This window comes from Pan troglodytes, chromosome 6, assembly GCF_028858775.2.
Source record: "Pan troglodytes isolate AG18354 chromosome 6, NHGRI_mPanTro3-v2.0_pri, whole genome shotgun sequence".
Taxonomy (NCBI): domain Eukaryota; kingdom Metazoa; phylum Chordata; class Mammalia; order Primates; family Hominidae; genus Pan; species Pan troglodytes.
The window spans coordinates 28,010,150-28,032,349 of NC_072404.2; the positions used below are offsets into that span (position 1 = coordinate 28,010,150).

The following is a 22,200-nucleotide window of genomic DNA, read 5'->3' on the forward strand; positions in this document are numbered from 1 at the left end:
GGTCCCTCCCATGACATGCAGGAATTATAGGAGCTACAATTCAAGATGAGATTTGGGTGAGGACACAGCCAAACCATATCAGTTGGTTAACAGAAATTCTAGGAATTCTAGACAGACTTATTTTCTTCCAAGTTTAGCAATGAATAGTCAACTGCCTGTTAAGACTAAGGATTGGCAGGATAGCTAGATTATATTAAAGATAAGAAGATATTCTACAAAACTAATTTAAAGTAAACATAAGTAAGCACAATTAAGGCTTTTTGTTTGTTTGTTTGTTTATTTTTGAGATAGAGTCTTGCTCTGTCGCCCAGGCTGGATGGAGTGCAGTGGTGTGATCTCTGCTTACTGCAGCTTCCACTTACTGGGTTCAGGCAATTCTCCTGTCTCAGCCTCCTGAATAGCTGGGACTACAGGAGCCCACCACCATGCCCGGGTAACTTTTTTCTATTTTTAGCAGAGGTGGGGTTTTACCATGTTGGTCAGGCTGGTCCCAAACTCCTGACCTCAAATGATCCACCCACCTCGGCCTCCCAAAGGGCTGGGATTACAGGCGTGAGCCACTGCGCCTGGCCAATTGAGGCTCTTTCGAAATAATCTGGCACAGGATCTTACATTTACCGACAATTTTCAACACAAGAAAATTTACTTTAATGTATTGCCTGTATTTAAAAATACTGCTAGGACAAATATATCAACCAGGGGCTGACAGCAGACATGCCTCTGGGTTCTGGTTCCAGAGCTGTTATTAGTGTTCTTTTCAATAACACACAGCTGCTTTCTTTCTCACACAGGTGAAAGGAAGACTCATGTTTTTGGGTCACAGAGAAAGGTTTGGTCAGCAACCATTTACTGAACTTCTGTGACTAAGGGATGACAACTGTGCCCTCTGCCATGGAGAATGGAAAGTTGTTCACAGAGCTTGGGAATCTGATTGGTGAGATAATTAAATGACCACATAAGGCATCCTCCACACCCCAGGCTGATGAATATCACACTCCTGTGAATGTCTGGGCAGTCCTCCACACCCCAACCCCTACCCAGCATATGTCATTGGCCTTGAGTCACCTAAGATGTTCCTATCAAGTTGTTTTCCATGTAAGTGCCAGGATGCTGAAGTTCCTTTATTCCTACTCAAACTTTATTTTGTCTTTATTTTCTAGGGAGCCCCAAATTTGTTTTGAACCATATCTATCTGGCCATGCACCAGGTAGCCAGAGTGGCTTCAATGGGCAAGGAAAAAAAGTAAGGGAGGAAAATGATAGCGGCCTCACTAGTTAAATATAATCAAAACAGCCACCCTTTATTGACCACAAACTGTGCCAGTGCTAATGATAATCACGGAATCACCACCCAACATTCCACACCTGTTAACACTAAGGGCTTTACCTACATGGCCTGCGCCCCTCATATCCACCCTAGAAGGTAGGTTGCACATTATCTTTTTTGAGGTGACAGCACTGAGGCTGAGATGAATAAAGTGAATAACCACCCAGGGCTCCTCAGCAAGATGATGTCTGAAGGGCCTAAGTCCCAGCCCTGGTTCTTTCATTACACTATGCTCTCCCGAGAGTGTGGACCCAAATAACCCATCCGGTTTATGGGAAAAGAAAATGCAGGAAAGTAACAGAATCTCCAGGTTTGGAAGAGGGAGTAGAGTCACAGACACAAGAAGGTGGTCTTTTATTGGTCTTAAATCACCAAAGATGCCCCTATAAAGTTGTTTTCTAAGTGCCAGGATGCTGGAGTTCCTTTATTCCTACTCAAATTTTATTTTGTTTTTTATTTTCTAGTGGACACCTGGCCATAGCAAATAGATACGAGATCAGCCAATTTGCTTTTCAAAAGGTAGAACTGACAATCATGTGGAAGGACTGAAATGGTCCACAAATTCCTAATGTTTTTAAGATTGACCAGTTACACATATTTATATTTTTTAAAATCGAAATGTAAAGGTAAAAACTAAAAAAATTGTTTACAAAAGGCCAAATCATAAAATTCTTCCCTCCTTTCTAGATGAATTCTCTATATGAAAGATTATACTGAAAAAAACCATTTTTCTACTCTCAACACATCAACTGAGTTTCCTATAATTCAATTCTGACACTACCTGGAGATAGCACAGACCTCACAGACCAGAGGCTCAATCCCACAAGACTGCATCCCACTTCAGATGCCAATCACAAGTCTCAGGTTGTCACCTGTACTTCTGACCAGTGGGCTCTATATCAGGGTTCTCACAACCACCCTCTGCGGTCTGACAAGTACCTGTTAAGGGCTCACTAAACTCAGGGAAACATTTACTCACACTTACTGCTTTATTATAAAGGAGATGAAGATGAACAGTCAGGTGAGTAGTTACACAGCATGAGGTCTAAAAAGGTCCTGAGCACAGAAGCCTCTGTTTCCGTGGGCTTTGGGTTCACTATCTTCATGGCACATGGATGTGTTCACCGACCTGGAAGCTCTCTGAATTTCATTGTTTAGAGTTTTTATAGAAGCTTCATTAGGTAGGCATGATTGATTAAATCATGGACCACTGGTGATTAAGTCAATCTCCATCTCCCTCCCCTCCCCAGACGTTGAGGGCTGGGACCAAAAGCTCCATCCCTCTAGTCATACCTTGTCTTTCTGGCAACCAGCTCCCATCCTGAAGCTATCTAGGGACCCCAGCCACCAGTCATCATATTAGCATACAAAAAGATTCTCCTATCACTCTAGAGATTCCAAAGGTCTTAGAAACTCTTGTGCTAAGAATAAGTGATTAAAACCAAATACTAAAACAAAAGATGCTCCTATCACTTCTATCACTCATGAAATTCCATGGTTTTAAGAGCTCCAGACCAGTGGCAGAGACCAAGTATGTATTTCTTATTATGTCACAATAATAGAATATTATATACAATTAGATACTAAAATCTACTCTATAAGAGTAGATTTATTAATTTGTGCCATTGTTTAAATAATACTTCTTCCAAGCAATAATATATGGAATATTTCTTAGTTCATGTTTAATTTCTTATATGAAAAATGTTTCTAACAATGACAAGAATTTAGAGTGAATGATGTATAGTTCTCAAACATGAAATCAACAGCTCAAATCAGACATAAGAAAAGTACTTACAGCTAACTAAACCTTGCATGCTAAGCATATGTAAGATTATTCTAAATATTCACTTGTTGAGGAGGATATCAGAGATAATCCAAACCACTTCACAGGCTTTTTAAAAAAATGACTATGTCAGAGGCATTTGAGCCAGAGTGACTCCATCTTGAATAGGGACTGGGTAAAATAAGGCTGATACCTACTGGGCTGCATTCCCAGAAGGTTAAGGCATCCTAAACCACAGGGTGAGATAGTAGGTCTGCACAAGGTACAGGTCACAAAGATCTTGCTGATAAAACAACATGTGGTAAAGAAGCCAGCCAAATCCCACCAAAACCAAGATAGTGACAAATGTGACCTCCAGTTGTTCTCACTGCTCATCACATGCTAATTATGATACAATCGCATGCTAAAAGACACTCCCACCAGCACTACGACAATTTACAAATGCCATGGCAACAATCAGGAAGTTACCACATATGTTCTAAAAAGGGGAGGAACGTTGAGTCTCAGAAAAACTCATGAATAACCCACCCCTTGTTTGTCATATAATCAAGAAATAACTATAAGTATCCTTAGTCCAGCAGCTCAAGCTGCTGCTCTGCCTATGGAGTAGCCATTCTTTTGTTTCTCTACTTCTCTAACAAAGTTGCTTTCACTTTACTCTATGGGTTTGCCTTGAATTACTTCTTGCGTGAGACACAAAGACCCTCTCTTGGGGTCTGAATCAGGACCCCTTTCCCTTGACAATTATACAATGCGTTAAAACATAGTATGTCCATATTTCTTTGAAGAAACAAATATATAATTATGGTATTGGGTCTACAGTATCAAAACAAACTTAACATAAGCTTCTATTTACAAAATTACATGCCATTTGCCCCTTTTTTGGGAATCAAACTTTGATTTTTTTTTTTTCCTGGGCATGTTGCTCCCCTGATATTTTAAAGTCACAACAAAACAATATACAATATATTTGCCAGCTTCACTTGCAGCTAGATGTGGCCACAAGACTAAGTTTTGGTCCATGAGGTAAAAGCAGAAGCCGTGTGTGATGGGCAAGTGTGCTCTTCATGACTTTCTTCATCCTGCTGCCTGGACAGTTATGCTAGTGTCCATCAGGGCCCAGGAAATCAAGTTCAAATAAGGAATCTCAGGACTGACTGACATCAGAGTGGCCTTATCGGCTGCGGACTGTATTTCTCCATACTTATTTTCACATGAGAGAGAAATACATTTATACCATGTTTAAATCATCATTAGAGCTTTTCTGTTATATGCAGCTGTGCCTACTCACAAATAACACATGTACACTGAAAATTTCCAGAAGCTCAAGTACATGATCTGCAATATGATCTGGTTCTCAATTTTCTCAATTATCAAAAGTAGGAAAGGTGCATTCAAGGAGTGTTAAGTATTGTTAATTCATCCTGATCTCACTACTGTGGATTTCTAGAATGTGCTGACGAAGACACAGTGCCTTGGATGTTTGTTTGTTGCTTTGTTTGGAAGAACAAACACCCTCCCTGGGAGACTATCAAACAGTGCAAATTGTCATAATAATTCTGAGATATGCACACTATGCCAATCAGCATCGGCAGAACTTGGGTTAACTAAAATTGTTCTACAGAAGCCATCAGTAAATGAAAATGGCTGGCAATGCCTTCAGATACAGATCAAACTGAACCAAGACATCAAAGGTCACATTTTATATATCCAACTCTGAGAATCAGAACCAAAATTAGGATGAAAAGATCACTCTGCTCTCTTTTTCTTAAAAAAACATACGACATGACAGTAAATTTAAAATCTGTAAGCTGCTACACAAAAGAAAATATGTGATATCAAGCAAGACTCAAAGAAAACTTAGGGGGAAAAAGCTTACTTGCTGTCAGTACTACATAAATTCTTCTTCATAACAGGTGAAGAATATTGAAAGGGATATAATAAGAAAAAAATAGCAGAAGCTTACATATACCCATTCATCTAAAACCATATTTGTTTTTAGACTGAGAATTTAGGTAGCAATATCCAGCCAGGTATGCAATGGAGAATTTTAAATTGTACTTTTCATGTTCCCACTAAATGAAGCTCATTTAAAGGATTAAAATATTTCAAAGTCAGAAGATTCACCAAATATCCTAAATGCCAGACAAGAACGCCAAGTCCAAGTCTGAAGCAGAAAAGGCTACAGAATTGTTCTGAAAATTATTTTCTGTCACTATTTAGATTATGACAAGATGTTCTGGGATTTTGGTTGTTGTTGTTTAGTTTCCCACGTTTCTGTCACCCGTATTTAACAACTCTAATTTCATATTTATTTTCGAGATTCAAGGGAAGGACTGCCAGCCAAGTAGCAGCCTTAAGTACAAGGCAAAAAAGCTGCAAACTGAATGAAAGAAAAGGTTTCAATTGTAGAGTAAGAAAGCCTGAGGCAGAAAATGAGGATAATGGGAAATGGGAGGGGAAGGTTATAGTGCCAAAAGGCTGATGGGAAAAATGAAGAGAAGCTCAATTATAGGTAGGTTAAAAGCAAACATTCTCCCACACAAAGAATATCTCTTTTAGACGTGGGCTTGTCAGAGCAATTCTATGACATTACACCCTTTCAATGAAGCAATAATTGATTGAAACATGCTGTGAGAGATTAACATGCAGTGACTGTAATCAACAAATTGCCATCCACTAATACTCCTTCCTCACACTTTATACGACTATCTGAAGTACACACTCTTACACAAAAAAACACTTTGTTCCCCCATTTTCTGATAGAATGCTAAATTTTACTTGAGGAAGATGTCATAAACATTTTAAAATTCAGACAAGGACATCTGATTATCTCACTTTAAATCCAACAATCGTCTAGGGAGATGACACAAGATCTCTGAGAGAGAGAAACACAGAAAGAGAAAGAAGGAGACAGAGGTTTTTCAACCGTCGACACTGTCTTAAACACAGTTTCAAGTAATTTCAGCTGCCGATGTTAGAGTGAAACTATCATTTTGCTAAAATTACTAGGTTGTCAAACCCACAACTGACACAATATCTTGTCTTCATGAATTTCAGTATCTCTTGTTCCCTTCAATTTGCTACTCCAGAAATGCCCCACTTAAATCACACATTTAAACAAGTTCCTGGAAATACAGCCAGACACTAACAAAACCACATGCGTTTCTACTAAAGCGCAATATTAAATATGCCAATAGACACAAAACTTACTGAGAAAATATGGCAATTTACACATTTTTAAAGGTTTTAGAACAGAAATTTCCTTTCAAAAGAAATGAAACCCCAGTTAGCACTAACTGAACTGGGAAATGATGCTGTAGAAATTATTTTTCCAAAGAAATAGAAAAGTAATATATGTAGCCTTCTTCCTTAAAGGGTACACCCTGTTAGGGAGACAGGATATCAAGAGAATATTAAAAAAGGTATTATCTGTCTCAAATTTATTTTTATTAGAAAAAACAAGTTATACTGAGGATTTATGTTTCAAATGCAGCCTTCATCCTACGTCAAAGAGATTATATAGATGTAAGCCAATATCTTATCCATATAACAATAAAAGCAAGGACTATTATTAGGTCCTCATAGTTTGCTATTAGATTTTATATTTGAGGCCGGGAGCAGTGGCTCACGCCTATAATCCCAGCATTTTGGGAGGATGAGGCAGGTGGATCACCTGAGGTCAGGAGCTCAAGACCAGTCTGGCCAACATAGTGAAACCCTGTCTCTAGTAAAAATACAAAAATTGGGCATGGTGGCACACACCTGTAGTCCCAGCTACTCGAGGGGCTGAGGTAGGATAATCTCTTGAACCCAGGAGGGGGAGGTTGCAGTGAGTCAAGATGGTGCCATTGCACTCCAGCCTGGGTAACAGAGTGAGACTCCATCACAAAAAAAAAAAAAAAAAGATTTTTATATTTGAAAACAGATTGTAATTTTATATATTTGATTCTCTGAAACTTGACAATTTGTGTACATACTTATGGCAACTCTCAGTGGAGCAGAATATTTTATTACTTGTAATAATTTATCCTCCAGTTGTTCTAGAAAATTAGAAATTTACTTAACTACAAAGAAAGAACCAAAGTTCTCTATGGAAGTCTAGCTAAAAAGATGAGTATCAAGTTGGGCATCTGAGGTAATGTATTTCAGGTGAGGCAAATTAATGTAAATAAAGGATAAAATGAAAACAACATATGCAAATATGAATAAAGTAGAAAGTCCACTGACTTCTCCATCTTCCATGCTGGCTGCAGTTTACACAGGAAAACCGGGGTTCAGGAGTTGAGGTCAGCACTGAAACTGACTTCGAGGAAATAAGCAGTCACATGCATATGTCATTTAGGTAGAACACCGTGTGCAGGAACCTCCAGATTATCTCACCTTCAGCCTCTAGGACAAAACCTCCACTCTAACCTGTCAGAAAGTGGTTGACATTTTCCTTCAAAGTATTTAAAGAAGAAAGTCCATAAACTGTTAAGATGCCCAAGTTTTCCATAATTCTTATAGTCTGGAAGCTAAGGATCTAATTTCTAAGGTCATTGTTCCCCCTCATGTACTCCTTTTTCCATTTCCTATCTTCAGATCCTCTTGAAATTAATTTCCTAGAACCCTATAATACTTTCGTTTGTTTCTGGCATGCTCTAGACTTCCACTTGAACTTTCCGTTTACAAAGTCTACTGTAAAATGGTCAACCTTTTGTGGCAAAAGCCACATCTGCGAAGCCAACTGTAGTTTCCCTTTAATTAAATATTACAAGTTTAGTTACCCAATGTCTTATTTTCTACTTTATAAATAAATATACATATACATTCCTATGCATTTATCGTAGTAAATTCTAACAGTGGACACAGAATAAACAAGGGTGGAGGATGAAAGCAAATCATAAAATTAAAAGTTTAATGAAAGTATCCATCTCTCCACATAGTTCACTAGAAATATTAGGTAACCATTGAATAAACTACTCTACATTTTTCTGAATACTTTCTTATTTGGAAAACTGTAACATTGGCATAACCTTTCATGCTGAAATTGTTTGTAAAATTAAAATTCAGATAATAAACTACAGCTCAAATGTGGTATAAACATGAAAATGATGCAATTAAAAAATGCATTCCAATGATCCATTCTCATTCTAAATCGAGATTGTTTCCCTGAAAGGTATGCTATACTCCTATTAAATATATCCCTATCCATTAAATATCTTCCTTTGCCCATTGGTTGTGTTGTAATGAAAACTTCCACATTTTTCCGTTATTAATCAGTGTATGTTAATGATCTTATGCTTCAGCTGGGTCTCACTTCACTTCACCTTGCTTCATTAACAACAAGGGTATTAATTAACCCACAATCTACTGGCAGTGTAAAAGCATCAGTTCCCTTGTTATCATACATAATATTGCATGTTCAAAGGTGGTGAGAATAGATTAACCCAGAAGATGAGCACCTCAAATGAAATCCACAGTCAAAATTTAATTTTTAATCACTTCTCATGTGAGTAGTCTGATACAGTGTCAGCTGGAACTAGGACCTCTCTCTCTTTCTCTCTCCTCTCTCTCTCTCAACCTTTTTGAAGCAGTTACCTCATCCAGTGGCCATTCTGCTCACAGCTGGAATCCAAGAAGCAGGTCTTTGTGCTGGAGATTAGAACGCTCTTAAGTGGGTACTGAAGCACCTGATTTGGGGCTTATAGCTTGAGTTGAATGTAGATTTTTACTTCAATTATGCCTTTCATCCATGATTCCAGTCTCTAGCAAAAATAATCTTTGGGATACAACTTGGAATATATTTGGGCTCATTTCCCGATTCAAATGGTGGCTCAATCACTAAGCAACTGAATTAACTTCTACTCTACCTTGGCTTCTATGTCCATTAAATGGGGATAATTATCTTGCAAAAGGATCCATCTAATGGGACAAGGTTTGAATAAATAAACTGGTGTCTGGAGTAATCTTTGAACCTGGTTCTCATAGCTAGAAGGGTCCTCAAATGTCATCTGGCCTAAAGCCTCTGCTTTTATAAGTGAAACAACTGAGAAAATTTCTACACAATTCTAATTATCTCATCACTTTGTCAACACTAATTTATAAAGCCTTCCAATGCTTCAATTATGGTCAACAAATACCGTACATTATATTCTCCATGCTAGTAATTAGGAGAGAAGCTCAAGGAACTACCAAAATCCAAACCAAACCAAACCAAAACAAAAACCACGGCACACACATTATAAAGTAGAACAGAAATCATATTCTAACTTGAGCACTTTTTCTCTCTTGACACCATTTTGGGGATTTGTACTGTCACTGTGGACAGCTGTTTCAAGTCTTTGCTTTATCTGGAAAAACAAGCCCTTACCAAACAGTGGTACTCTTCATCTGCATCTGAGGCACACCCAGGGCAGCTGGAGTTTGTGCTAATGAATTCAGTCTCTCACTGATCTTTTTTTATTAGCATGTATGCAAACAAATTAATCTAATTTTTTTTTTTTTTGAGACAGAGTCTTACTCTGTCGCCCAAGCTGGACTGCAGTGGTGCGATCTCAGCTCACTGAAACCTCCCCCTCTAGCATTCAAGCAATTCTCATGCCTCAGTGCCACCACTTCTGGCTAATTTTTGTATTTTTAGTAGAGGCGGGGTTTTACCACGTTGGCCAGGCTGGTCTCGAACTCCTGACCTCAAGTTATCTGCCCACCTTGGCCTCCCAAAGTGCTTAATCTAACATTTTGAAGTGACAGTTTCTTAAAGCTGAAAAAGACTAAGTAGCAGCCCAGTCCAGTTATTTGCCTTGGATAAAGCGATTTTCACAGTTTAAGATGGTAAAAGGCTGATATCCTTATCAAACATTTCCACAAATGCAGATTCTATGGGTTCTAACAATAGTGATTTACCAACTGGGGATACCTATGCATACTTCAAATTTCTTTTATGTTATTTTTAAAATTTCAATTAAGTGTATTTCTTTTGATTCTGAACTTCGTTGCATTTGACCAGAAGTTTCACATTAATTCTTAAAATACTTTAAATACATTAAAATATCCTCCAGCTTTTTTATTTTTAAAGACATGGATATAGTTATCCCAAATTAGTGCCCATAATGGTATTGGTTATTTAGCAACCCATCATCTAATACACAATATTTTCCTACTTATTTTATTGTCTGATTCCCTCCAATAGAATATAAGCCTTCAGGAGGGTAAAGAGTTTTGTGTCTATTTTGTATCCCTGGCATTTAGAATAGTGCCTATGCATTAGGAGGTCAAAGATATTTAAAGGAATTAAATAAATAAAGGAACTAATTTTTTCTAAGGTATTCAGAAACTCAATAACTAAAATTCACAGTTACATTTTTTATAGAAGCAGTGTATAAAGCTAAAAGTTAAGGAATTGCCGAGAAATGGCTAGTAGAAGAGATATGATGTAGTATGTTTCATCACTGAGGGAAAATTGCTGCTTTTCTCCTGCAACACTATTTCTGAATATCCCAAAATGGCTTGGTAATAAAATTCTGCAAATGGAATTTAGTAGTAGAGTGATAAATCAAAGCTATTCTTTAGAAATGTTATGGCATAATTTCTCAAAGGAACTTAAAAAGTTTCCCATTGGACAAGGTTATATAAAAACAGACTTAAATCATCACCAGGTATGGCCACTGAGCCTTGGATTCTAAGCTTAATACCCCGTTAACATTCTAACAGCTCTACGAGGCTGAAGAAATGTAGCAGTAATATGAAGTTAGACCAAATTTCCTAAGCCCTCGTGCAAGGGCTATGTGATGGTGTTTTCAGCATAAATTGACTTTGGAGGTCATCTACACCAATTCTCAGGTCTCCCTCCCACCTAAAATTCTATGGTTCTGTAACATATTTTGCAAGGAAAGAAAATATAGATCCCTTTGAATCAAAGGGTTTTAGTGATGAAAGATACTTCAGAGATCATTTCATTTATTACTTGCTCAAAGTCTCGGGCTGTTTTTTTAATGGAGCCCAGATTCGGTACTCAAGACTTTAGAATCTCATTTTAGTAACCTTTCTACTCTGCTATATGCATTTTCTCCTTTCTTAAAACATTATTTCTCTCAGAAGCATTCTTGGCTGTGAAACCTAAGGACCATCCAGGAATTTGTGTCATGTGACAGAACCCACACAAAAATCCAAATGGCTTTTCATTATAGTCCCACCTTCTCACTCGAAGAGATGAGAAACCAAACATTTTGTGTGTCCAGTACCTCTGTTCCCTCTGATGGTGTCCTTTTATCCAAAACCACTTTAATGGAAGGACTGGCAGTGTAGGTTTGTCAGTTATGAACTTCTCAAGCTGCAGAACTCCAGGACAGGGGCCAGCGGACATGCGGCTGGACATACAGTCCTGTCAGAGGGGCGTAAAGGGGGAACGTTGTTCCTAACTCTCTGTATATCTATAACCAATAGAAACCTGGAATTGGTCTTTCAAAACATGGAAGTGAGACAATGTTCTATTTCAGTGTCTTTCAACTTGGCTGCGGATTGCATCACCTGGGGAACTTTTAAAGGCCTTAAGGCCTAGGCCCCAACTCAGCCCAACTGAATTAGGATCTCTGGACATTGCTGTTTTGTTAAAAGCATTGCAGGTGCTGCTAATGTGCAGCTACAGATAAGCTACACTGGTCTGTTTATTACATGACCTTACAGAAATAAAAAGATATAAATACAAGATAATGCCATGTGCATATCAATTGTACAAAATCATGAAAAGACTTACCGCCATCTAAATATTTACGTACCCTCAAACATTTTTAGTACAGCAAAAGCCATGCTGCTACGGGGTTATTATGGTCTGGCAACCTGGGAGAAAAAGCCTGGAAGAGAGGCACCCAGGATCATTCCAGGAAAGCTAAAAGGCAAGGTAAGCAAGGAAGAAGTTCACTTACATTGTCTTCTATCTTTCCAAGGGGAAGAAGAAAGATATTCTTAATTTTCCTCCATGAAAATTACATAATTAAATATCAAGGGATTATCATGAGCTTGGTGTTGGCAGGAGACAAGATTAAAAAGTTAATAGAAAATGAGGTGCCTGCCCTCACTTTACTTAATGTTTTATCAGTGCAATGCTTAAAAAACATCACAGCTGGGCGCAGTGGCTCACATCTGTAATCCCAGCACTTTGGGAGGCCGAGGTGGGTGGATCACGAGGTCAAGAGATTGAGACCATCCCGGCCAACATGGTGAAACCCTGTCTCTACTGAAAATACAAAAATTAGCTGGGCATGGTGGTGCGCATCCGTAGTCCCAGCTACTTGGGAGGCTAAGGCAGGAGAATCGCTTGAACTTGGGAGGTGGAGGTTGCAGTGAGCCGAGATCGCGCCACTGCACTCCAGCCTGGTGACAGAGTGAGACTCCGTCTCCAAAAAAAAAAAAAAAAAGTCACTAGGTTGACCATCAAGAGCTTCTGGACTCTATCAGTTGAGTGAGACACTCCTATAATATAAAACAGGCACTTTCACAGAGGTTGTTTCCTCTTTAGAACAGTAACGAACTCACTTTTTCAATCACATGCTCGACCTACTATGTGCTGCTAAACGCCAGCTCCCCAACACTGAGGTGTCTCTGAAAGAATCAAGGCAAGCTGTGTAGACATGTCCACACAGAGGCATGCTAACAGAACATACTGAATGATAACCTCATGAAATAAAAAAAAAAAAAAAAAAGCAGCCATATCTAAAAGAAATCAGGTCAGGCCTAATGAGAATCAGCTGGTAGGCTTTACCTACTCCTACCATTCTATTCTCTGTTGGCTTTTTTTTTTTCTTGGAAACTTGTAATCATAAGTACATTTTCTTCAAAAAGATGAATAAGGAAATGGGAAATAACATATTTCCTATGTTTTCCCTAAGGTAGACCTGTCGTAACACAGATTCAGAAAGAAAAATCAGTAAGAAGGGGTTTCTCCATGTAATCCACAGTTTTCCCCCTGCTTTGAAACAGAAATCATCATTCACTACAGAAGTATCTGTAAGCAAAACACACTTTATCCTCTCTAGGGAGGAGAAAGGGTTAACTAGCTACAGTCACCAGCAGGACCACCACAGAGCAGGACTGGCTGGGCCCAAACCTGCTCCCCCGTCCCTTCAACTCCTCTAACTCACAGCTCCTTGTTTTTTTTCTTTCTTACCTTCCTCGTAATTCTCTCATGTAAACCTCATGCCCAATGATGTTTGCCCAATTTCTGAGAAAAGATAAAGCTCCAGAAATAATTTGATTTTCCTCTAACATTTCAAAATATTTCAAGTCAAAACCTGAACCTTGGGAAAAAAAAAAAAAAGGAAATCTTTGAAAACAGCTTCAATCACTGTCCAGGTTCACAAATATCTAGTTACCAGACTCATAGTTTCCCTACTTTAAACAATGAAGAACTATCAGACAAAAGAAGAAATGTTGAAAAATTTAGATGACAACGAATTTCATTGCTGCTTGCTCTCAGGGAGTGTTATTGCTAACTTAGTAAACAAAAAGGGAGCTTGTCACAGATGAATGAACATTTCAAAACTGGCTGCAAATAAAGACCCAAATGCCTGGTTGGTTTGCTTGTTCCTTATCAGCACTTCCCATTGATCTTCTCTTTAAAAGTTTAGGAAATTCACTCGGCTAGGCAGAGCGGCTCACACATGTAATCCCAGCACTTTGGGAGGCCGAGGCAGGTGGATCACGAGGTGAGGAGTTCGAGACCAGCCTGACCAACATGGTGAAACTCTGTCCCTACCAAAAATACAAAAATTAGCCGGGCGTGGTGGTGGGCCCCTGTAATCCCAGCTACTCTGGAGGCTGAGGCAGGAGAATCGCTTGAACCCGAGAGTCAGAGGTGGCAGTGAGCCAAGATCATACTCCAGCCTGGGTGACAGACAGACACTCCGTCTCAAAAGAAAGAAATTCACTCATTCACTCATGCATTCCTTCATTCCATAGATATCATACTGGATGACTTCTTGCGCCTTTCACTACAAAGGAGGAAAGATACGTACTTGAGGGATTATGAAAATAGTATACATAGTAGGTGTGTGCGAGTCAACTCATTTAAGAAAATCATTAGTAAGTTGCTTTTAAGCATCTCTAGAATTATTTTTCCTTTAAAAAGCTTGATTTGCTGATAGAATACTATATGAATTTAGTTGTTTCCTATTCTATTCTTGAGTCCAGTAACAACAGAAATGCCTTATCTTAATAGCCCTGGCATTCTCCTCCCGGCTATATTCAATGGAGTAAACTTTATCTATTTGTATGTTAACATCAATCAGTAATCACTTCCACTTGTCCTGTGGGAGCACAGAGGGCCTCCTCTATTGGGTCCTGCACCTACATTTTCACAAATTAGTGACTTTTGTGGGAAAGCGATGAGAAATTACTCACATCTCTTGTTCAGTTATCTTCCCCAGCCTCTGGTGGGTCCAAAAATGTAAGAATCCAGAACAGGCTCATCCCAGCCTCCAGGACCATTCCTTTTCTCCCATGGACCCTCTCCTCCTCACTGCTATTAGGCCATGTGGAGGGCCACCATATGGCTACACGCGGCCCCAGATGGCTCCAACTCCCTAAAAGGGGCGCTCAAGAACATAAAAATGCTGCTGTGTACTTTTATTGCAGCCCCTTCTCATTTTCCTCCATCTGTCCTCCATATGGTTTATGCAACTCTCTTCAGCTCCTGCACACCCGGGCCTTTGATAATGAGGGTTGCTTACCTGACCGAGATAAAGAACTAGAATTCACCTTTGTCAGCGACAAGGGGTCCTGTTACTTTAAATATCTGATTTGCTTAGTATTTGAGCTATTAATATCTCCTTTTCTTCAATTTGCACATGACATTTATTTTATATTTATTATATTTCTTATAATCTTAGTAACAGAAACCACATGGTGGATTTTCTGTTGTGTTTTCTCCAAGTGCCGTTCTTGAAGTTTGGAAGAGCTACACTGACTTCCACTTAGGCATCTCTTTTATATACACATTAATCATTTTCTCCAAAGTTGACTTTTCCATTTTCGTAAAATCTTTCTTTGGTGAAAGTTGTTACCATTTTTGCCACTCAGATGTCTCTGCAAAACTCTAAAGTTTCATTTGTGTCTCTCCCCCAAACTCTAAGGAAATGAGCAGGAATTAGGTGAGGTGACCCCAACCAACCCCTTCTTCCCCACTTAGGTTGGTGCTAGGAGAGTCAAGCCATGAAGTCCTGGTCCGCTTGGCTTTGTGAGCACATGGCAGAAGTGACACATGTGATCCCAGGGGTTGGTATAACTGAGAAGAAAGCAAGAATAAGTCACTAGACAGGATGCAAACCACTATATTTCCCAATAGCAGGCAAATTCTGACATTAGCAACAATAATAAGAGTGATTTGTCATTCTCAGTGTTAAGTAGTGGGAACCTGTGAGCACCTGAGCCATTTTCTCAAAAGTAAAGAGAACACAAACTAATGACAATTAAAAAGAAAATGAAATGAAGCTAGGCCTGGGCAGGTTATAATAATTTCCCTGCTTACTAATGTGACCCAGACACAAAGTCTTGCACTATAGAACTGTAGTGTTATTAAGAAGAAGTAAGTATTCAATCTTTCCAAACCTCTACTAAAGTGTCTTTTCCATGACAGATAATTTGTCTGTATTCTAGTTCAAAACACCTGTGTAAAGCAGTCTGGTAATCAGTAGACTGAAAATTAGACCCACCTTCCATGATGATTATATTTGATGAAGCAGAACATGGGAATAGTGCTCAAATGCACAAAATATTAATCTATAGACATACAAAATCAACCTAGCAAATGCCAAGAGAATATGTTTTTCTTTTAGCTGTTTGTTTAGTGCATATAAATGACAACTACTGATTTTGTCTTCAAACATATGCAAAATAAGGTATCTATCTGAATTTTAAAATTACACAATAACTTTACTGTAGGACACATGATTAGGTCATTTTGATACTGTTTTTTTGCCCACTTATGTATTTCACACATACTTGTTTCTCTTATTGTCCTTTAGAATGCAAAATAGACCCAGACATCACCTATGTTCAGACAAAACTCCAGGGACACAAGGAAATTCTTGTTCCCACCTAAGCTGTCATTTCACAATCCTTCTTGCATGGTAAAAACCTAAGGAAACTGTGGGTCTCACAGGTGCTATGGTAGGAGCAAACAGTGCATTTTAGTTAAGGGATCAAGTTGCAAAATGCAGGCTACAGTCAGAGGCCTATTCATTGGAATAACTGCTCCAGCATGGAACAAATTACAAATTCTGGTTAAGAGAAGCAAGTACTCTCCCTTCTGAGATAAAGGAAGTTACAGGTAAGTCATTTTGTAAGTGGAATAGTAGTGTTTCCAAAAGTGTATGGGTAAAAAAGCAAAATGAGTGTTTTACTCTCAGATTAAATTTAAAATACAAGAAGTCTGATCAATAAGGCTTTAGTGCATTACAATTTCTGCTCTGAAAAGCTTTGAGTATCATAGTCTGCACCTCGGGGCTTGTTCTGACCAGGCAGTTTGTAAACCACTTGGAAAAAGGCAGAAGTTGCCACTAAGCATGTAGCTGCTGAGTAGTTGCATTAATTGTTGACATTTCAGCACGGAGGCTGCTGCCCCCAGCTCAGCACTGCCTACATGCCAGGTGAACGCCTGCTAACCCTCCTCCCCCTTGTATTTCTTTCCATTGAACATGGGCTATTGAATGTTGGTCTCTTGCCAACTGCCTTTAGGTGAGATTTGGGAAAAATTGCCAAAGATACAAGAACAGCTGCCTTCATATCATTTTCTTTGTACAGCTACTTCCCAGGGAGCTGCTTGGGATCTACATGTGTCCATTTACTGGATTTAAACAAATCAGCACAAGGCAAGGGACGAGTCGCACAAAGCATATGCTATTTCTCCCCACCCCGGTTTCAGCTAACAGTGGGAATCTTGCCCCTGAGGGTACTGACAAGGGCATCAGCTGCTATCAGTCTGGAAGCATGAGCTACTCAGAGCCTTACCTGTTTCTTTGTCCTGGACTTCTTCCAGGTGCAAGTCATTCAAAAGGTGCTCCAAAATCTTCTCCGGGGTCCCGGACACCACCACATATCTGTCAGAGAGCAGAGAGTCCACTGAGTCATCCTCGGTGGAAGACTGCGAGCGGCTGCTCCATTCATCGTCCTCATCCTCCTCGTCGATGTATTTGAAATAAGGCACATCGAAGGTAGGCAAGGGCAGCTCTCGGTCTGAGAGCGCCGCGGCGGAATCTTTCCTCTCCAAATGAGGGTCAAAGACCCTCAGCCGGGAGCTGCCCATTGTGAACGGTTACTAACAAAGGCATCCCCTAAATGCTAAAAGATCTTGCCATCCCTGTCCTTTCACTGGGAACTGAGTCCATCTGGCTGCTAAGAGCTCTGCAGTCAGCTAGAACGCTGGAGAGGCGGAGAGAAAAGAGAGGGAGGGAGGGTAGAGGAGGCAGAGAGCGAGTGAGATGGAGCAAGGGAAGGGAAGGCAGGCAGGGAAAAGGAAACGGGAGCGCGTGCCTCTGTGGCTGCAGGGAAACTCTCACCTCCAATGGCTCTCCGCACTCCCAGCTGTGGGGGCTGGGCCACAGCACTGCACTTTCTTCAGCACCAGGACGCTCTGGTCTTGCTCTTTAACCTGAACAGTCGTCACTTCATCATCTTGCTTTAATTGTGGACAGGGATGATGGATGAGAGAAGGAAAAAGAGAGAGAAAATTAAAAGTGGGGGGAAACTGGAGCTAACTAAAGCTGTATTTTCTAGAGTTGCTTTACAGTATCATCTCTTCAAAGATTGAGAATAAATTAGGAGTCTGGTCAAAAATCTCCCTCTAATATTAAAGTATCCAGGCTCAAGTGCTATGAAAACTTAAAACATTAGACAGACATAAATACTTTAAAGGAAATAGAAAACAAAGTGGAGGTGGAATTCAGAGTTTATTTTTAAAACTACCTAAACAATTTAGGGACTACAAAGTTCAAAGTTTCAAAAAGCACAACATACTAATTGCATGTATACTATATTCTCTTTTACCTGGTAGATGTTTATTAAACACTCTATTAAAGTTGAATCATACAAAATATACATTATTTAAACATTAAGACAATGAGTAAGCCCTATTCAGTAGTTGTAATCAATACATATATTCATTTACTTTACACCCTTACTTTAAAAGGCGGGCAAGAAAAAAAAACTACCCACTCCATCATTCAATTCAATTTTTTTTCAGACTTGAGATGGCCTTCAAATTTATCATGTACTAGTTTTGCCAGACTATAAGCAAAAATGGATCTCTAGTTAGAATCTCATCTAGGCTGAAATTCGGATGCCATGGATGACTGCACAGACTTTCTTCACCTCAGTTCCTTTTTAAAAAGGAGAGATGGCTGAACCATCATTCATTTCTGCACACACAGCTTCCACAGCCCAGAGTGAGTGTGGCCCGCTGACGTGGCTCTGTCACAGAGGACAGCTTGCTGCTGACCCAGCAGGGTGGCCTCCAACTCGGAACCATGAACACTTTCAGAGTGTTTAGTGTGAAATTCTCCTGATGTGCAATACCCAGTAAGCGTACGGTAGCCCGGGAGAAAGGAACTATAAGATGCATGTCCGAAAATCTAGCTTCCCTATTTCTGAGGATTTGAGCAAAAGATTAAAGGAAGAAAAGTTGACAGTAAGTAGGTTTCACCTTAAAGATGATGTCACCTCTTTTAAAAAGGCACTATGTGCTTAGGGCTCCTAGCACGTTTACCCTACTTACAGAAAATCCTACCTACCTACGGTCAGGTACAAACATGAAAGAGGATATCCCCACCCCCAACAGAGAAAAAAATATCCATTCTGCCTTATTAATTGGTTCTACAGGCTAATCAGGGATGTCAATGTATTTGATTCACCTTTCATAAGAATAGGAAGGCACTAATCTTGCCCTAATTGCCAGCCAAATCACTGATAACAATTGTGACTTTACCTCCTGGTATTCTGATTCCTAAGAAAATGCAATAAGCTAATAATTTAAGTCCTCCAGGATTTTCTTAAAAACGAAAAATATTTGTCATTCTAAACAGCAATATAATTTTATGATCATTCTTTTTTAATCTTTTAGTGGTAAATAATTTCACTATGTAAAACCGATGTATTACATTTCAGCAAGGTCAGACGCGTGCAGTTACTGTGGCAATTAATGCTGGATATTCATTGTTAAACTCCCTGAGGACGACAGTGGGACTCCCGTAACATGAATACCAATGTGTAATTGCTATCTTTCATTTCTCCAAAGGGGTTCCTTTGTTATCTATGTGGCTGAAGTGAAATAAGGTGGCTGGAGAGAAGTGCATATATTGACCCAAAAAAACCCCAAAAAAAACGAAAAACAAAAAACAAAAAAACAAAAAGGCAGAATGAGGGTCTGGGATGCTGAGACACACAGAACAAACAAATAATTCTGTTCTCTGAAAGGACAAAAATCTTTCCCTGGTTTCCTTTAATCATGCGCCAATACTCATTTTATATGAGCTTGCTGTCATTCTGAAGTACGTTTTACATTCTATGTGCATGTGATATATGGCATTATTAACTTCCACAGGCCATGCACATACATATGGATGGGAAGGGCTTCTCTAATGCCTGTGTAACTAATATGTATTACATGGCTGTGCACACAGCAGCCACACTCTGCCAGGCAGGGGAAGAGCTGAATCATATTGATGTACTATCAATAGCATCTATGTCATTGTGATAGTTTTCCATTTTGAAGACCTATTAAAAATAAAGAAGAGAAAAAGCAGAAAAATTAATGTACAAAGGGAAATATGTTATCTAAAATTGCCATAAAAATGTAATAATCCTACGAATTACATCTGGCTCTCAAGAAGGAAAGGTAAATTAATGTTTCCTGACCCATGCATGCTTAACTAATTTCTCATCCTGAGAAGGAACAGAAGTACCATAGTTGAGGTTCTGGGTATGAAATTTTATTCTTGTGCTTGATTGGTTAAGATTAAAAGTATTAAGAGAATTAATAACAGAAAATATATTCAATGACAAATAGTTCATGAAATGCAGGTAAAGTATTAAAACACTTAATTGACATTCATTCAACAAATAGTGAGGGCTTGCTTCCTTTGCATAAGGCACTGTTCTGGACACCAAGCGGCAAGTGAAAATGAGTGAGGCAAGTACCCTGCTCTTAACTGACAAGTTAATAGGCTCCATGACAACGTAAGTATAACTGGGTCAGCACCCTAAGATGTGGCCAAATGCAAGAGACAATGCAAAAGTAGAATCCATGGGATCTGACAATCAAAGATAACTATGGGTGACTGACAGAATGGAAATACCATTAAACAGGGGAGAATGTGTATGAAGGAGCGGCTTTGGTGAGACAGATGCTTCTGATTTTAAACGCTGATGTTTCGTACTAAGACAGCCTGCCTGCCACAGACGTTTAGCAAGCAGTTAGAAATAAAGAACTAGGCCTCTGGACAAAGGTCAAGGGTAGAGACAAATTTATGAATTATTTAAGCTTTGGTAATGGATGAGATTGTTAAGGAGGAACAGTAAAGAGGCAGAACTATGAACATTGGGGATTAAAGGAGCTAAAAACACACTAAGGGGAAGAAGTAAAGTGGGAGAATATTCGAGTCATGGGGGAACCTACTTACAGAGAGAACATGAAGACCACTACCAAGATGAGCCAGGAGGAGAGCCAGGAGAGCGCTGTATCAGGAGACCCCAGGAGAAAGCCTGCCTGACACTGTAACATTTACAAAGATGGTAAGTCTAAGAAAAAGTGATGATGAGGTCACTTTAGGTCAGGAGTGGGGAAAATGTGTTAAACTGTGAGTCAACAAGGAGGAAGAGAAGACTACATCTTGGAAATTTCATTATAAAGGAAATAAGTCAGCTTGAAGAGACCCATTCCTCCAAAATCAAACCTGTCTGAAACAGGCAGTAGAGAGAACCTTTCAGATGGCAAACGCTGAAAATCATCTAGCTTGACACAACGACACTCAAGAAGTCATACAAGTAACACGAGTTCCAATGCTGTTTGCCCTTAGGTCTGTGAACACATTAACTGAAGACGTTAACTGATAGGAAGGCATTTGTAGCCAATGGCTTGTTATACTTCTTTTCATCTCACAACTTTCTTGGCCTAACTCTTATTTATCCCACAAAGTTCACTTCAAGAATCACCTCCTCCAGGAAGCCCCCTGGTCTTCAGTTTGATCTTGTTGGCCCTTCTGTGTGACTTCACAGCACCACATGTACCCTTATAATTCAGCACTCTCAGGAGCACTTACTGATGCACTTTCTGTCCCCGCCTTGCCCAAGCTCACTCGTGGGCAAGTACCCTATCTTCTTTGACTTTGAATTCCCAATAGTTAGCCAGGTCTTGACATTTCACAGACACTCAATTAACATTTACTGAATATGTTTATAAACAAAAGATGAATGAATGCATTTGCATTTTAAAGTGGAGGTTTAGAGAGCAACATATTAAATCTCTTTTTTCTTTTTTTTGGGGGGGTGGTGGTAGGAGGACATTCTCACTCTGTCACCCAGGCTGGAGTGCAGAAGCACAATCTCCACTCACTGCCACCTCTGCATCTTGGGCTCAAGTGATCCTCCCATCTCAGCCTCCTGAGTACCTGGGACTACAGGCACACACCACCAGGCCCAGCTAATTTTTTATTTTATTTTGTAGAGACAGGGTTTTACCATGTTGCCTAGGCTGGTCTTGAACTTCTGAGCTCAAGCAATCTGCCCACCTCAGTCTCCCAAAGAACACCTTAAATCTCTAAGAATACATTTCAATTGGTGAATTGTGATACAGCCCAGAGAGAAGGGACATTTTGCTGAGAGGCGCTCTTCCTAAGGAGGGATCGTCAAACTCTGCTGGTGTTCATCAAACTCCACAGGGCACTGGCCTGCCCTGCTTTGCATCCTGACCATCAGCTTAGCTGAGGCACTCAAATAGACTGGGCTAACCTGAGAAGAACAGCTGGCATGCTTGTTACACTGGACAATGTCAAAGCTAGGCAAGGAGTTACATATACATCAGATCAGAAGACCTGCTTTAATTCAGGGTCTTAGCTTGAGAG

General features: G+C 39.6%; 1 protein-coding gene across 9 annotated transcripts in view; it reads right to left on the reverse strand.

Annotated features, from left to right (window-relative positions):
* The window catches only part of RAPGEF5 (Rap guanine nucleotide exchange factor 5), a 240,791-nt gene that overhangs the window by 58,935 nt on the left and 159,656 nt on the right, over positions 1-22,200 (reverse strand). For 8 of the 9 annotated variants that reach the window (XR_002944583.3, XM_024357764.3, XM_024357769.3 and 5 more), the window contains exons 10-11: positions 17,644-17,762; positions 17,096-17,184 (exon numbers count right to left, since the gene is read on the reverse strand). Coding sequence is in view for 8 of the 9 variants with exons in the window: in XM_024357764.3 (XP_024213532.1) it covers positions 17,096-17,184; positions 17,644-17,762 (208 nt within the window). In the remaining variant the exon portion in view is untranslated. Of the gene's footprint in view, positions 1-17,095; positions 17,482-17,643; positions 17,763-22,200 lie in introns of those variants that run through there. The other variant, XM_054687415.2, reaches the window with a different exon arrangement.